The 15,151-nt window shown below is 54.2% G+C and overlaps 1 protein-coding gene across 4 annotated transcripts in view; it reads right to left on the reverse strand.

The window, feature by feature from the left end:
- Positions 1-1,593: 1,593 nt before the first annotated feature.
- The window catches only part of VAV2 (vav guanine nucleotide exchange factor 2), a 145,336-nt gene continuing 131,778 nt past the window's right edge, over positions 1,594-15,151 (reverse strand). Inside the window, exons 13-30 of one of the 4 annotated variants that reach the window (XM_086475499.1) lie at positions 14,813-14,899; positions 12,973-13,058; positions 12,581-12,713; positions 11,904-11,918; positions 11,333-11,442; positions 10,652-10,753; positions 10,459-10,547; positions 9,687-9,703; positions 9,312-9,333; positions 7,889-8,016; positions 7,591-7,665; positions 6,930-6,982; positions 6,081-6,197; positions 5,892-5,979; positions 5,674-5,797; positions 4,578-4,664; positions 2,319-2,473; positions 1,594-1,641 (exon numbers count right to left, since the gene is read on the reverse strand). In XM_086475499.1, the coding sequence (XP_086331625.1) occupies positions 1,594-1,641; positions 2,319-2,473; positions 4,578-4,664; positions 5,674-5,797; positions 5,892-5,979; positions 6,081-6,197; positions 6,930-6,982; positions 7,591-7,665; positions 7,889-8,016; positions 9,312-9,333; positions 9,687-9,703; positions 10,459-10,547; positions 10,652-10,753; positions 11,333-11,442; positions 11,904-11,918; positions 12,581-12,713; positions 12,973-13,058; positions 14,813-14,899 (1,536 nt within the window). Of the gene's footprint in view, positions 1,642-2,318; positions 2,474-4,577; positions 4,665-5,673; positions 5,798-5,891; positions 5,980-6,080; positions 6,198-6,929; positions 6,983-7,590; positions 7,666-7,888; positions 8,017-9,311; positions 9,334-9,686; positions 9,704-10,441; positions 10,548-10,651; positions 10,754-11,332; positions 11,443-11,903; positions 11,919-12,580; positions 12,714-12,972; positions 13,059-14,812; positions 14,900-15,151 lie in introns of all 4 variants that reach the window. The other 3 variants (XM_086475501.1, XM_086475500.1, XM_086475503.1) reach the window with 3 other exon arrangements.

Here is a 15,151-nt window from a genome sequence, read left to right on the forward strand (position 1 = left end):
GCCAAGAGCCCGCAGCAGGAACACAGTGCCCCCCGGCAGGACCACCGCAAATCCCAGGGAACAACGTCGGAGCATGGAAGCACCAGTTCAAAATGCCACTTATTCAGAAGGGCTGGAGGGCATCTCCTGGGGCTCAGATAACGGATAGGGGGAAGTTGTTCCCTGCCACACACGTATTCATTCATATTTGCACTTTGGAAGGAAATTCTGGCGCTGGAGAGCAAAGCCAGCGCCCAGCAGAAGCCAATGGCTGGGATTTCCAGCCGGCAGCTCTGCCTGCCAACCACGGGGACTGCACTTGGGAAAGAACAGACTCAGACGGACGGTGCTCAGAACACAGCGGCAACGCCAAGACAGACGGACCTTTACTTGACAACAGCAGCAGTAACAGACTGTGGGAGGAAGAGGGGGCAATGCTCACAGCCCCCAAAAGTGCACACAGCTGGGGAAGAAGAGATGCTTTCACAACTCGGCGAGATAAATCAGGAGTTGATATCATAGCCCTTACTCAGGTGGGTTTGCCCCCCCCGAGCTCAGCGAGGTGGGACGTGTCATGGCTGCAAGAAAAGTCAGCCTGGCTTGGGGGGGGGGGGTGTCCTGCCTGCGGCAGGACCAAGCTGGGAGCAAGGGCAGCACAGACCCACGCTCCCGTCCACTCCTCTGCGTGTACCTGGTGCCTCGGTGGCCTCCGAAACCCTTGCGTGGCAAAGCGCACCTCCAGTCCTGCAACGCGCCGAGACCTCCTGCTCACCAGTGGCACCAGTGTGCGCCCTGGGCTGCCCCCTCCGCCTGCAGCAAGGCTGGTAGGGCTGAAGGTGGTTGTAAAGAAAACGGGCTTGGGATGCCAAAACGGCTCTTTCCCCTCTGACCTAGAGGTCCACTTCCAGCCTCTGTCTGATGGTCCAAACGCGCTCCCGGGTCCGCAGCTGGCATCCTTCGGAGATGAGCAACAGCCCCTTCCTCCTCCCGGGGTCGGGTCTCCCCGCTCTGCCCCCTCGCCCCGGCCACAGCACGGTGCTGCTGGGCGCTGCCGCACGGCTGCCAGGGCGGCTGCCCAAATCCCGACCCGGAGAGCCCACCCGAGGGGATCCACATCGTCTCCTCGGGGCTGAGTCGCTCCCTCCCTTGAGAAACCCCCAAATTCTCCCCTTGCCACACCCGGCCACCAGCCCAGGCGCAAACCTTCAGCCTCACCCTCCCACCACCATCACCACGGTGGCTTTTAAAACACCTCGAGTCAAAGAGGTTCGGAGGACCCCATCCTCCGGCGGGCACCGCGCAGAGTCTCTCAGCTCTGTCCATGCAGGGGAGCGCAGCTTTCCCGGGACTCTTCTGCAGCTGCTACACGAACGTTATCCGACAGACCATCAATCTTCTATACACGTAACGGGAGCGAGGCCGGCGGCGGCCCCGACGCACGCGCGCACACACACACTGTACAGAGGAACGGATTGCGGAGGAGTCCGCCAAGGAGCAGTCCTGGGAGGCGCCCGGCCGCGTCTCGCGGGGAGCCGCGGGCGTCGGGACAAGTGTGCACGGTCTGCAGCGGCTCGCTCTGGGCGCTCGGCGACTTTCCATCGGGTATCCCCGCAGTCACTGCACCCCTTCCTCTTCCACGTACGTCGAGGGAAACCAGCCGACCTGCCGGGGAAGCGGAGAGGTGAGCTGGAGACTGGGGAGCTCAAGGGACCTCCTGGCCCGTCACTGGGACTATTCCCCGCCCCCACCACGCACTGTTCCCGGCAAGTCACATCATGCTGGATGTGCCCACATCCCAACGCACCGTGGTGAGGGCAGTGCAGCCGTCACACCCTGATTTGGGATGGAGCTAGCAACTATACATTGCCTGGGACACACGGGCTGCCTCCCAGGTACACAAGGGATCAGGGCAAGGAGAATCTATCCCCAGTGCTACAGACTCTGCAGGACACCAGGTCAAGCCATCAGCCTGCTGCTTGTCACCAGGATGCTGAGCCTTTCACCTGCAGAGCCACTCCTGCATAAATCCACCCAGGGGCAGGTTTAAGGAAGGGCAGAGCCGAACACGGCCCGAGCTGGCGTGCCCGCCTGCCCGCTCCCATCTGCCTGCACGCGCTGGGCATCGCCTGCCACGCTCACAAAGCACCGACTGGCGACACAACGCTGGCTCTCGTGAGACGACAGCCCACCCTCAAGCCAGAAAAGAGCAAGAGGGAGCGGGACATGTGTCCCTGCCCTGGGCTGTCCTGACAGCACGTTGTGCTCTGGCCGGGAAGGCTGAGAGTAGGGAGGACTGTGCGCTGCAGAAACGGGGCAGGACATTATCCGGATGCACTCACTCTTCCGTTGGTTTCCCCCTTCCACCATCCCTGGTCCCCGCCAATCCTGCTGTAGATCTTCACCACGTCGCCCTCTCGCAGCGAGAGCTCCCGCATGTCCCGCGCTGCGAAGTTGTATCGTGCCACCGCCGTCCCTATGACCCGTGGGGTGAACACTGCGAGGGGACAAAGCAGAGGGAGTCGGGAGCTGCTCCGCCGCACGGGACCGGCCGAAGCCTGGGGAAAGCTTGGTGAGGTTCAACCTGGGTTTTCCACCGCGGTGCTGGCTCCCATTGCAATGGCACGACCCGGACCAGCTCGGATGGTGGGGCTGGCCTCGTTTGAACTGCTCAGCCCCACACGGTCTGGGGCAGCCGGGGTTAAACTGGATTCCTGCTGGGCTTTAAACAGCTCCATGGGCTTGGGAAGCCCCTCTTCTCCTGACCAGGAGAGGCTGTGACCCCTTGGTGGGGATCGCTGAGGTGAGGGGGAAGGAGGTGGCGAAAGAAAAGATTTCACAGGAATACGTGATCATTAACAATGAAATCATGGAAAAATCCTGTTCCACCCATTATGTCAGGTCTGGCTGGCACGCAGCTCCCAGCACCTGATGGGACCACCTTGTGAAAAGGAGATTTAGCAAACTGCTTGTATTTTAACTACTTCAAAAAACTGAGGTATTTGGATTGGCTTCCCCGAGAGACGCTGGGCAAAACCCGTGTGCTTTGCCACGAGGAGGAACAAGCTGCTAACCCGGTATCCTCCCTCCTCCTGTCCCTGCCAGCCAGGGGCCTTGGAAATTTGGTCCTGTAACAGACCAAACGGTGCAAAAGCCCCCTGCAAACCCTAACGCTGACCAACAAGCTCGAGATAAGAAGCATGGCCCTGTGGGGCATCCCAGGATCTGGCCTCCGCCACCACTGGCATGGCCCCAGCATCACGGATCTCCATCACTTCAGGCAGGGGATGCTTGTGGAGGCACAAGAAGGAGCAGCAGTGAGGGGGGGAAAGGCAGGGACGGTGCTCAGCATCCCTGCCCCAACGTCTAAGTAGGGGGAAGGAGGGCTGGAGAGCAACAGAGGGAGGGATGGGATGGTCAGAGGAAGAGAAAAACACACCTCTCCTCTGAAGATTGAAAAAAACCCCTACCCTGAAGGGACACCATGTTTCGGTGAAGCTGCCCTTTTTTGTCCCAGGATTTTCGAGGTTTAATTTCAATTTTAAAAGTTTGCAAACCGAGGTTGAACTAAGTTTAAGGAAAAGCTTTGCCCAGGTTTTCAGCTTTCGGGGTGGAAGGAGATGAGGATGGCGATGGAGACGGTCCAGACATACAATGTGCAATCACTGGAGGGCTCGTCCGTCCTCGCCAGGCAGCCAGGCTGGAGAACGGAGCGAGAATCTTGGCCGCTTTGAACTCTTTCATCAGGAGCTTGCTCGGAGCCCACTGCTGCACAAATTACTTTCTGCAATACTTCCTATGCAGTTAAAGGATCCCAAATGCCCAGAATTATGTTCTAATACCTCGAAAAGTTACGTGTTCTTCCCAAACACAGCACCAAGGAAAGCACGTGTGGCTTTGCCAATGATTTTCCCTGTCCAGCCTAAAGAAAATACTGAAAGGCACAAGCTTAAATGGGAAAAAAACGAACTGGCACGATGTCGCTCTGATCCCCGCCAAACAGGGCAGAAGACACCGGTCTGTAACGCATCTAATCAATGGGGTTCAAAGCCTGGAGCACCACTGCACTCTCTGCAGGGAGTCTGAGCCCCAAAGCACATTTGACAGCGCGGGTTCCCCCCCCGCCTCCTCAGCAAGGGGCTCCTGAGCAGCCTCAGACACCAGAGCTCAAAAGCTGCCGGACATTGAGATGTTCTCCTTGGACAGCAAGGAGAAACAGTCTGGAAGACGGTGTGATGCCAATGCTCGTTCAGTGAAACACACGGGATAAACAGGTCAAGCTTGAAGTACATCATGAGATCCCAATGCGCTGGATTCATTTTTTCATTTATTTTAGCCCCCCTTTCTCAAATAGTGACAACTCCACCTCCTCTCTGGCCTTGATTTTGGGGAGATGGCATTTTGCTTCCAGCCAAGCCTTGGTTAATTAACTTATTGCCAGGCTGTGCCCCAGGGCAGCACTGGGGACCCCCTGAACTGCCTGCGGGGGGATGGAGGGACAGCGGGGACCCCACAGGTCCCGCTGGCGATGGCTTTCAAGCTGGGGATGCTGCAGCCTGGGGAAGGCGGCAGGTCTCTCCGGCGGGGAGAGGCACTGGTACCTGACCAGAAGGGACTGGAGGAGCTCTGAGAAGAAAAGTTGAGGCCCTGAGGACTGAGAAAAGAAAAGTTGTAGGAAGCGCAGGAGGCTGCAAAGAGGTTAGAGAGAAACAGAAAGAGGCAGAACACGCATTAAAAAGGAAATTGGAAAAAAAAAATATAAAAATTATAATGCAAAATGCTTTAAAAGCCGACGGAGAAATACAGGGCAAAGCATGCAGAAGGCCTTGTGCACAGGCTTGGAGCTGGGACAGCCGGCAGCAGGTCCAGCCGCAGCCCCACAGCGAGTGTGGGGGCTCAGAAGTCATCCTAGGGTTGTATTTTATGTCGAAGGATATTTAACCAACTATTAAAAACTATCTTCCTTTGGTATTCTTTTCAAAACATACCATGGAAAAAGTTTTTTAAAAATGCACTTTTCCCCACAAAGAGTTATTTCTGCACCCAGGCTTTTAGACAAAATGGAACATTTTGCACTAATGCACATTTTGCTTTCCATTTGGTTTTCTTTTTTTCTTTTTTTTTTTTTTTTTTAAATTTTACACACGGACTTACCATTTCTCCCATCATCTCCATTAAAGGAGTCCCACTGGGATTCAAACCATCCCAAGTCACACTGGAACTGGATCCATTAAAACACACGCACAAAAACTCACGTGGGCAGGTAAGACACGGTACACCCCGCTACCAGAGCATCACATCTCTGCATCACACCATCACAGGCAGACGGGCTGCCCCTGCAGCCGCAGCCCCTCTCCCGGCAGGACTAGGGGGTGGGAAACCTCAGGAAAGAAACCAGCCTCCCCCAGCAAGAGCTCTCCCTGGGAGGCTGCACCCGCCCCGCAGAGCTGCATGAGCTTGGAGGGGCAGTGCCGGGCAGCCCTGGGGACCCCCTCGACCCCCGCCACCTCCTGTGAGACCCGTCCTCAAAATGCCACCAGCTGAGCAGGAGACTTGTTTGCAAACTGGGGGGCTCCAGCCCTACAGCAAAGCCATAAATCCCTTCATCCAGACGGCGCTCCTACACCTTGCCGAAAGGCTGAGATTTCCCATCGGGGGTTTAACGGCGCCTGCTCGCGCGTCTGAGCTGGGTTTTACCTGGAGAGCGGGTGAAGGTCCTGGAGGTAGAGCGCTCCCGAGATTTGTAGGGGTATTTCAGCGTTGTGTCCAGCTGCTTGAAGCTCTCCTTCAGTGAATGGCTCTGGTAGTACTCAACCAGCTCCTGGGAAGGAGGGAGAGGCACCCAGCTCTCTCCACCGTCCTCTGCGCAACTTGCAGGGACGGTGTGCGCGCTCGAAGGGGCTACAAAAACCTACCAGCAAGCTTTCAAACTTCTTGGCTTCCGTGATGTGAATCCAGTTGTCCTTCTCCACCACCTTGATGTGCTTCACCTCCTCATTGAACCTGCGAACGGTAGCGAAGGCACTCAAGAAAACGCAGCCGTGTGCTCCAGCCCCGTCTTGCCCTTGTGAGCCAGTATTGCTAAATTACTCAGTGTTACCCACTTAATACTGATGGCAAAGCGCTCGGCCTCGGCCGGCCGCTCCCGGATCAGGTAGGTGCCGCTGACGTGAGACTTGAGCAGGTTGTCCGTCTGCTGCCGCTCCATGTTCCCGGCGAACCTGAGCCCAGAGGTTAATTAATTAATTAACTAACTAAAAATTAATGCCTATCTTCAAAACAGGCATGTTTTAGACAAAAAGATACATCTCTTTTTTTAAAGGCATGAAGGTTTGACAAGGCAAGTAGAGAAACAGGTCTCACCCAAAACTTCATGAGCAGAAAGCAAAGCGCCTCAAGATACACAAGAAGCTGCTCAGATGCAGAGTGCAACCTCTTCACTTTGAAGTATCTTACATCTAGAAAACCCCACTAACTGGGAATCAGCCCTCAGGTAAACGAGGCCTCAGCAAGACCTTGTGAGTGGGGATAATTTAGACTCATCCATTTGCAAACCTGGCTGGAGCTGGAGGGAAGGAGCAGGAGGCAAGCCAAGCACAGCCTCTACCGCCAAGGCAGGAATTGCTTTTTGTTCTTCCCGAAACAGTTTTCTGGGTACAGAAAACACAGCAAATGGGAAAAGAAACCAGCATCTCTCCTTTTGCCTCTGACCCTCTCCATCCCCACTGATGCTGCGAGGGTTGCACCAGGTTTCCACACCCAAACGCCACCGCAGCGGCAGCCCCGTGGACACAGGGCAGGCGGGATGCAAAGCATTGCTAGCCTGCATTTGGAATGCATTATTAGAGCGGATTCCTGACAAAGCAGCAATTAAAAGGCAAGGTTAATATATCTTTAGGGCCAGAGGAAGGCTGTGTCCAGCACACTGCCCGGCGGTAGGCAGGGCGACTCACCACGGGTACGCCGTGTAGTCTATCTCCCGTGAGGGCGGCCGGCTGTTGGGAGGCTGCAAAGAGAGCATTGCTTATTACCGATGAGCCAGCGTCTCATCAGGCCAGACATCACGAGTGAGATGCTTTTCTCCACGGGAAGGTTTCCGTCTGCCAAGCCGTTTCTGAATTACGGGCTTCAGCGGCGGAGGGCAGCGCTGTAGCTGAGCAGTTCTGTCTCAGCCTCCCAGCTGTGATGAGCACGCTGCAGGTTTTCATCTACCCGAGCCGTTTTTTAATTGGGAAGCAGCTGACAACATCACAAAAGACCATTAAAAAAAAAAAAAAAAAGTGCAGTTTTCCCATACTGCGACCGATCTCGAGTACTCTGCTCCCGAGTCAGCCCTGCAGAGGAGTCCGGACCTGATCACACCAACCCCAACCTCGAAAACAGGGCTGAGACCAATCCGACCGGACATTTGCAACCATGGGATGATGGATCCACTTCCTCACTCTTTCAGCCACAGTAAACGGCCTCATTCAAGGTCCAGGGGTTTCCTGGAGGGACCAAGGTCTCAAGCAAAAGGCTGAGAAGAGCGACAGGCACTGCCAAAGCAGCACCTCCCGTGACAGCCCCCAGTGCCCACCCTGGTGCTCCCGGCTCCATCTCCTCTTCAGCACTTACCCTCGCGTCAACGGGGCAGGGCTTTACCGACGAGCTGGGAAAATAACCCGACTTCTTCGTCTGCAGCAGCCGCCCCTGCAAAGCCAAGCCAGGCATCAGACTGGGACGTGCACGAGGAGCAATGTTTTTGCCGTGCAGGGATAGGCACAGGCTCCAAACTGCCTCGCAGCCCCCCCACCCCCGACTCTGAACCCCCAGCGCACCCCTGTGCTCTGGGAAAGCCCACAAATAAAAGGGATGATGCAGAAGTCACGGGTTTAAAACTTCCCGGGAATTTCCCAAGGAGAATCGCTCTCACCTCCCACCACGGCGAGTCAGGGTCCCCCCTCAGCAGCTCGATCACATCCCCGATTTGAAACGTCAGCACTGGCTTCCCGGGGGGGGCTGGGTTTCCGTGGTAATTCTGAACCGCTACCATTTTAGGACCTGGGAGAGAAGCAAAACAGTCTCATCACCTAGTCCCTGCTAAGAGAAAACAAAACAAAAATACCCCTCCTGACGCCTGTTGTTCCTCATCCTGTGAACCACGAATCTAACGGCACCAGCAGGCAGGATTTGGGGGCAGAAAGCATGAAAGCAGAACAGAACAGCGCCCACAGTGAACGGTCTTGGCTCCCGCAGTTACATGGATGATTGAGTTCCCCATGCAAAAATAAAACCATGAAGGACCGAGCCGAGCCGAGCCGAGCCAAAGCTCCGACTCCCAGCCCTGCACCTGGGCTTGAACCTCGCCGTGGCAGACCGGCTCTCGTTAGGCGACGCCGCCTAACCCCGCCGGGTTCAGCGGTGGCACCGGCGGTTGCAAAAGGGACCAGCGAACCCTTGGCTTCCACTGAACTTCAGCCAGACCTGGGACCCGAACGCCCCTGAAGGTCACAGTCAAAGTCCAGTTGTCTTGCCAACAACTGCGCATTAAATAAGCTTCCCCAGCTGCACTAAAACCACAGCGTTTCTCTCCAAAATCCTTCCCCACCTCTGCCTCTCCCTGCCCAGTGAGAGCACTCTGTGCTTTGCTCTTTTTTTTTTTTTTTTTTTAACCGCCAATTTGATTCAGGTTTCTTTTTGCCAGGCTTGGCTTTCCTTCCACCAGAAAAAGCACAAAAACAAATTGTTCCTTCTCCTTCAAGCCAGAGCATGGGGGCAGGGCAGGCCCAGCACTCTGTCTAGGCTAGTTTTAAGCAAAGGAAAAGAAAAAATACTGCAGCAACCATCACAGCTAATGGCCCCATGAGAGGGCAGTGCCTGGAGCTGCACATCCCCGGACACACGCCGGCAGGAATGCTCCCATCGGCAACAAGCAGGATGCGTTTGGTCTGCTTTGAAGGACGACCTGGCACAAAGAAATTCGCCAGGCTCTCCTCGGTGACTGGTGTGACGTGCAGAAGCTTTACTCGCACGGCAGAGCAGGCCAGGGGCATGAATGCACCCAAAGAAAGGACGTGGTGCTGGGCGGCTGCGGTGGGCGAGGGCTGAGCCTCGGCGGGGAGCTGGGTCTTTCCGCAAGAGACCCGAGCTGCTGCTTTGGGGAGCAGGGACAGGAGAGACCTCAGTGCCCCATTGCTGGCCACGAGGGTGGCACGGGACCCTTCTGCAGCTACTAATGCTCCTTTCTGGTTTTGGAAGGAGCTTCCCCCTCCCACATGCTCAGTGGTAGGGACATCTGCAGCCACAATCAAGATGCTGTCTCTACTTGCCCTCCTGAAATACAGTAATGCCCTTACCAGGTCCAGCACTCAGTGAATCCTGCAAAGAGAGAGAAAAAAGTCTCCATGAGGACATGTTGGTCTCAGCTCTCTCCATGAGTCCCCGCCTGAAGCGACCGGGATGAGAAACCCTCTCCTGGTACCTCCCAGCCCATGGTGCTCACCCCAGTTGGGTGCTGGCACCTCCTGAGGGCTGTGGAGCTGCACAAACTGGGCCAGTTTTAGGCTGGAGAAGAAGCCATCAGTCTCCAGTCCTGCCCCCCTGGGTTGCTGGGAACCCCCCGAGGCCAGTGCTGGCTCTTCCCATGAGCTGTCCACACCTGGACCAGGCAAGGACACAGGCTCTGCCCGAGGCAGAGGGGGATGCAGGAAAACGGCCATCACCCAACATACCTGGTCTGCTGAAGAACCTGCAAGACAAATGGTGAAGTAAGTGGTTAATTCAACAGGCAACAAACCCCATTTTCTTTCTTTTGATGCTGTGACTATCCATAAACCAGCATCAGCTGCTGAACTCGATGGAGGAAGCCCTAAGCAGAGGCTGGGGTCACTCAAGTCATCGCTTTGCACCAGATAGGCAAGACCTGGGGAGGGGCTGGAGCTGGACAAGGACATTTTCTCACTGGCACAAAGTTCTGCGATTTTGTTTCTCCCTCCACTCCCCACCCAAAACCTCTCCCAAGCCACCTCGCGACAGTCCCCCACACCAAGCAGCGGCAGGGCTCCGACCTGGGCGAGCAGAAGGGAGTCACAGGTTTGCCCAATTTAGACCAAGGACACAAATGTTTGCCGTACTATGGGGTATTTGGGATCCAGAGACAAGGTATCTCCTCATTGGAAATGCGATCCCTGGTGCAGTCCCTTCCGCTTTCTCTACCCAACATCTTCTGATGAAGAAATCACCATCTCTCTTAAATGCCCTCCCAGCACGAGGGCTGGATGCAGCCCTCTGACATACATGGAGTTCGGGTCTTTGTTTTGGGGGGGTTTTGGTTGGTTTGTCTGTTTTTTAAACCACCAACCGATGTGAATTACAGCCCTGGGGGGTGGGTGCAAGTGTACTTAGATTTTGTTACGCATCAACAACCATTAGTGCTTTATAGAGCAAATCTTTCAGATCATTCACCTCCTTGGCACAAGCTGCTCACGATGCGAAATAACTCACCAATCTTGCAGGGAGGAATGATCTCCAAGCACTCCTTATGGGCACCTGCTCCACATTTGGGGCAAAGATAGCCCTGGTAGAAGGTTCCTCTGTGCAAAACAAGAAGTCAGAAAGTCCTAATTCAGCCTCAGCTTTGAGATTTTCTTTCCGTGTTTTAATGCAGATGCAGAGAAGCTGGAAGGATGTTGCTCACCTCAGGAACATCCTGCAGGCTTTGCAGTTGGTAGTCTTTTCAAATGTGTACATCTGAAAGTTATGGTGGTTTGCATTGGCTTTCTCTGGCTTTATGTTGGACCTAAGGGAAAGGACCAGGGGGTTACCAACCTGTCCCTACAAGCCATGCCACCCTGCTTGCACTTCAGTCGAAGTTTGGAAACCACACGGACCGATATGAAAGCAAGTGTGAAAGCAGACTCAGGGCTTGAGCGTGCAGAGAGAGGATTTTGCCCATCAACCTTCCCCTGGGACAATATTCATTGATTTGGCCCTTGCCCGAGTCACTCAACAGCCCAGACCTGCCAGTGCGGGGCCAACCCCTGCTCTGCTCAGGACCAGCTCCCCACAGCAGCAGCTGCCCTCCTCTTGCAACGCCTTCCTCCAGCCCCAGCTCGGTGCTTCACGCATGGCCTGACACCACGGCAAGGCGTCCTTTCAGAGGTGCGCCACCCACGCTTTGGGGCAGATGCTCGGGGTAGACGATTGCATGCTGGACCCAAGCTCCCTTTGCACAGGGACCCATCCAGCAAGCCCACGCGAGCTTCCCCATCACAGGCTTTGCTATTGGAGCTGGTCTCCAGTGACCTGCTGGTCCAAGACACTGTTCCCCCGGGCTTGGCAACGGCATGCCGTGGCTACAGCAGCCGCCGATGCTCACATTGCCATTTCAAACTGCTCCATCCATTTCCTCTTCATTTCCTCCGTCTTGCAGAAGAACTGGAAGCCCTGCTTCCCCTGAAGGTGAATTAGGTAAAAGCCGTATGACCACTGCAAGAGAAAATGAGAGAGCTGGTCGCACCGCATCGCGCTCCCAACACCTGAGCGGCGAAACGCACCGCGCTTTTATTCAGGCACTTTAATAACTGCTCTCAGCGCCTGCCCCTGTCCCTTCTTCTGAAGGACTGCCGAACCTTTGCAAAGGTAACAGCAGGGAAGGAGGAAGAAGAGCTCCGTGTTTCTCTAACGCATCCCAACTAACGATGGCTGAATCGGCTTGGCGCTGCGCACTAGGGCCAAATGGGATTTTATGGTGGCAGATGAGAGAACCCAGATTCTTCTGCTCCAGTGGGTCCTCCTCAGCCATTATATCTTTCCCTGACAGCAAGTGACAGCCCAGGAGGAACATCTGACCTGCCCACTGCACATATGCTCTGCCTGTCTCATTACAACACTGCACGAAAAGAAAAAAAAAAAAAAAAAAAAAAGAGAAAATTGTGTGCTTTGCTTACCATTTTTCCATGAGACTAGAAAGCATAGGAGAGCAAAGTGGAAATATATTTCATTAAAACACAAAGCTAGCAGCATTTCTTTCAGCATCCAAGTGGCCAAATTGGCTATTCTGACCCAAATGTCACTGTACAATACCTCTGCCCACCGCTCGTAAGTGGATTAAGCTAATGGGTCTCTGCTAAACAATAGCTGGGAGGTTTTCATGGCTGTAGACTTTAGCAAAACGACGTTCCTTCAGTGGCAACCGCAATCCGAGTGCCGATGTTGGCAGGCTGGTCGGCAACGCTCACGCTGCCTTTCCAGGCTCCTCCACCCCACGACTCATGGGAGCGAGAGCATCCGGACGGACCTTCCCTCCCTGCCCTCCTCCCCGCCTGACGTTTGCTCCCTGCCGCTCCCTTGCTGCTGGCGGGCCAGAAAGCAGGGAGCTGCTTCCTCTCTCCTAACTCCAATCATCCCAGCCTCGTCAGGGCTGTTTTGCAAGGATGGAGGTCAAGGATCAAGCCCAGCCCCACGTGAATAAACATTTCCCAACTCCCTGTAAGGCCGCCCTGGAAGCTGAGCGTTTTGCAAGCTCTGTTTCTGTTTTAAAAGGCTAACGGGAATGTACTACCCAAGGACTGGCCCAAAAAGCTCCAAAATGCTCTCCAGCAGAGCTAATCCCCAGTCCACCTACCTTCTTAATGTCCTTGTTGTTCATAGGGTCATCAGTCATCTTGTGGAAGAGCAGCTCAATAATTTCTTTCAGCTCATAATTGTATCCTTTCCTTTTGCAGACGATCACCACTTTATCAAATAGGAATAAATACCTGCCCAAAGCAAGCAGATAAACAAGCAACCCAGTCAAACACCTCGTTAAAGTCCCCATTCAAGGGGGAGTATTTGGAAAGCTCCTCAGAGCCTCCCAGCCAGCGCAGCTCGATGCTCTAACCGTGCTGCAATTTCACACTGATGGTGGCTTCTGTCAGCGCAACTCTAGGCAATAAGTGAATAAATGAGCAGAAGGGGAATCGCCAAATGAAGGCACGTCAAGTTTGGGAAAACTTCTGAGCACCGCTGGTCACTCACCTGTCCTGCTTGGTGTGGTTGACTATGGAGCGGACCTTCAGCTCGCCATCGATCTTCGGCCTCCCGAACTCCTCCAGCTTCACTTGCTGCAGAAAGCAAAGCGGGGCTGAGATCCGCAGCCAGGGCCAGGACGATGCCGGCACGTTGTGCCGGAGGCATCACCCCCAGCCCTGCCTCGAGCTGCTGAAGCTCCTGGGAACAGCATCGCCCTCCCCAAGGGCAGCCGGCGCACAGGAACAGGACCACAGGAGATCCCTGGAGCTCCAGCACCAGCACCCCAGGACAAGGCTCAGGAGTCAAAGCATTTTCGCTAGGTTTGGGATCCGGAAAGCAAAACCTGCATAAAATAACCTATTTTCCAGGAGTTCCTACAAAACCAGAAGCAGGGCTCTTGTAGTTTCGATTCCCATCCCAAACCGTGACTGGAGATTTTGGGGAGGCTGGAACCCAACCCAAGGGTTTGATCAGTTTGTCTTTCAGCTCAGAAGCCCCCACAAACGTTGCTCAGTGCAGCACAGCCGCCGAGCTATAAGAATCAGTCCCCTTGCACAGTTCTTACAGGAAAAAAAATATTGTGCAGCATCACTGCTGGTCAGGAGAATAAATACTTCACCCAGCTGTGGGTATAGTCCGTAACTATTTCGCTGCCACGTGGGCTCTGTACACCTAACACCAATCTCTCCACAACGTCCCGCCCGGTGCAGTGGAAGGAAACCCCCAGCAGAACGTGCCTGGGATTGATGGGCAGACAGGAGTGACTGCTTTGCTAACATCCCATCTCCCGCACGTCAAACCTGCTCTCTGGCTGCTGCAAGAGGGAGAAGTGGCTGCTTCATGCCCCCATTTACATTCCCAATTTTACGGAGCATGATGCCTGATTGTTCGCACAGATGAGGATTATCATGACTGCTTCAATCAAAACACGTGAACCGCAATGGCCCTCATCCCACCAGAGAATTTTTGGTAGGTTTCTCTTGAAATTTAAGGATATTGTCTCCGTCTGTTAAATAGCCATCAATTAAAAGTTCATTGTTTTCAAATGAAGTCAAGGCTTAAAGCCCCCCAAACCCAGGACCCCTCCTGGAAGCCCTCGGGGTGGGCAGTCCCCAGCATCTCCCTCCATCAGCCTTTTTTGAAGCATCTCAGGTGTCAGTCCCCAAATTGCATTACCCCAGCGTAAAGCGTGACGGCGGAGCAGCTGCACCCGCAGCTGACCAGCCCCCCCACCTCCCACCCCCCGGCAAATGTGGGGAAAAAGCTCGTCAGCTTGAAGCTCTGCCACTGAATATTAAATTAACGGACTTGTTCAGGGCTAAAGTGAGCGATGGGTTGCACAGGGTCAGCTGATGTGCAGTAATGGGACCAAGTGTTTGATACCTCTGCAGTTTGGAGGGTGACATACTCCTTAAAATACCTGGCCGAGATTTTGGGGATTAGGTGCATATTACGTGTGCCCTTCTCCAAACGGGCCCTGGTACACTTTCGGTTAATCTCTGTCCTCATAACAGCTGAAGAAAACCCACTTTAAATAGCAGACAGATAGCTGATTTGGGGAATTCTTGCATCCCCCCTCCACAAATAACGCAAGAAAAAGTTGGAGAAACATCTTCAGTGTAACACCACCGAGAGAAGTCACCCTCTGTCATGGCCAAATGAGTTTTGTAGCGTAGCAACCACTTCTGGACCGTCAGCAAAAACACTGTCAATGATGAGCAAGTGTCTGAACACACAGGGATCCTTCTCAGGTAGCAGATCAGATTCAGCAGTCATTGCACAGAACAAGCAAACATGTTAATAATAATCAAATTAGACTTGGGAGCGAGAGGATTTTCCAACTTACCAGATTTTCTATAGAGCTCTGAAATTCGCTTATTTTCTTTAAAGTCTCTTTGTCCCGCTTCACTTCATTTATGTACATGGCCAAGTCCTTAAAAGACAAGTGAACATGTTTATTTTCCAGATGAAACTAGTACCTTACCAAAGGAGAAAACACGACGCCTGCTCCCCAAAGCCACACTCAGGAGTCGGAGCAGGATTCAAGCTGCAGCCCAGGACACACTGAGCTGGGGCTCTTTGTGCCGAACCAGGCAGCTGCTGCAATTTTTATCATTTCCCAGAAGAGGGCAATGCATGAATCCAGTGCAGCACAGCACACCCGACCCACGGCTTCCACCTGGCA

This window comes from Leptosomus discolor, chromosome 19 (assembly GCF_034619465.1).
Source record: "Leptosomus discolor isolate bLepDis1 chromosome 19, bLepDis1.hap2, whole genome shotgun sequence".
Taxonomy (NCBI): domain Eukaryota; kingdom Metazoa; phylum Chordata; class Aves; order Leptosomiformes; family Leptosomidae; genus Leptosomus; species Leptosomus discolor.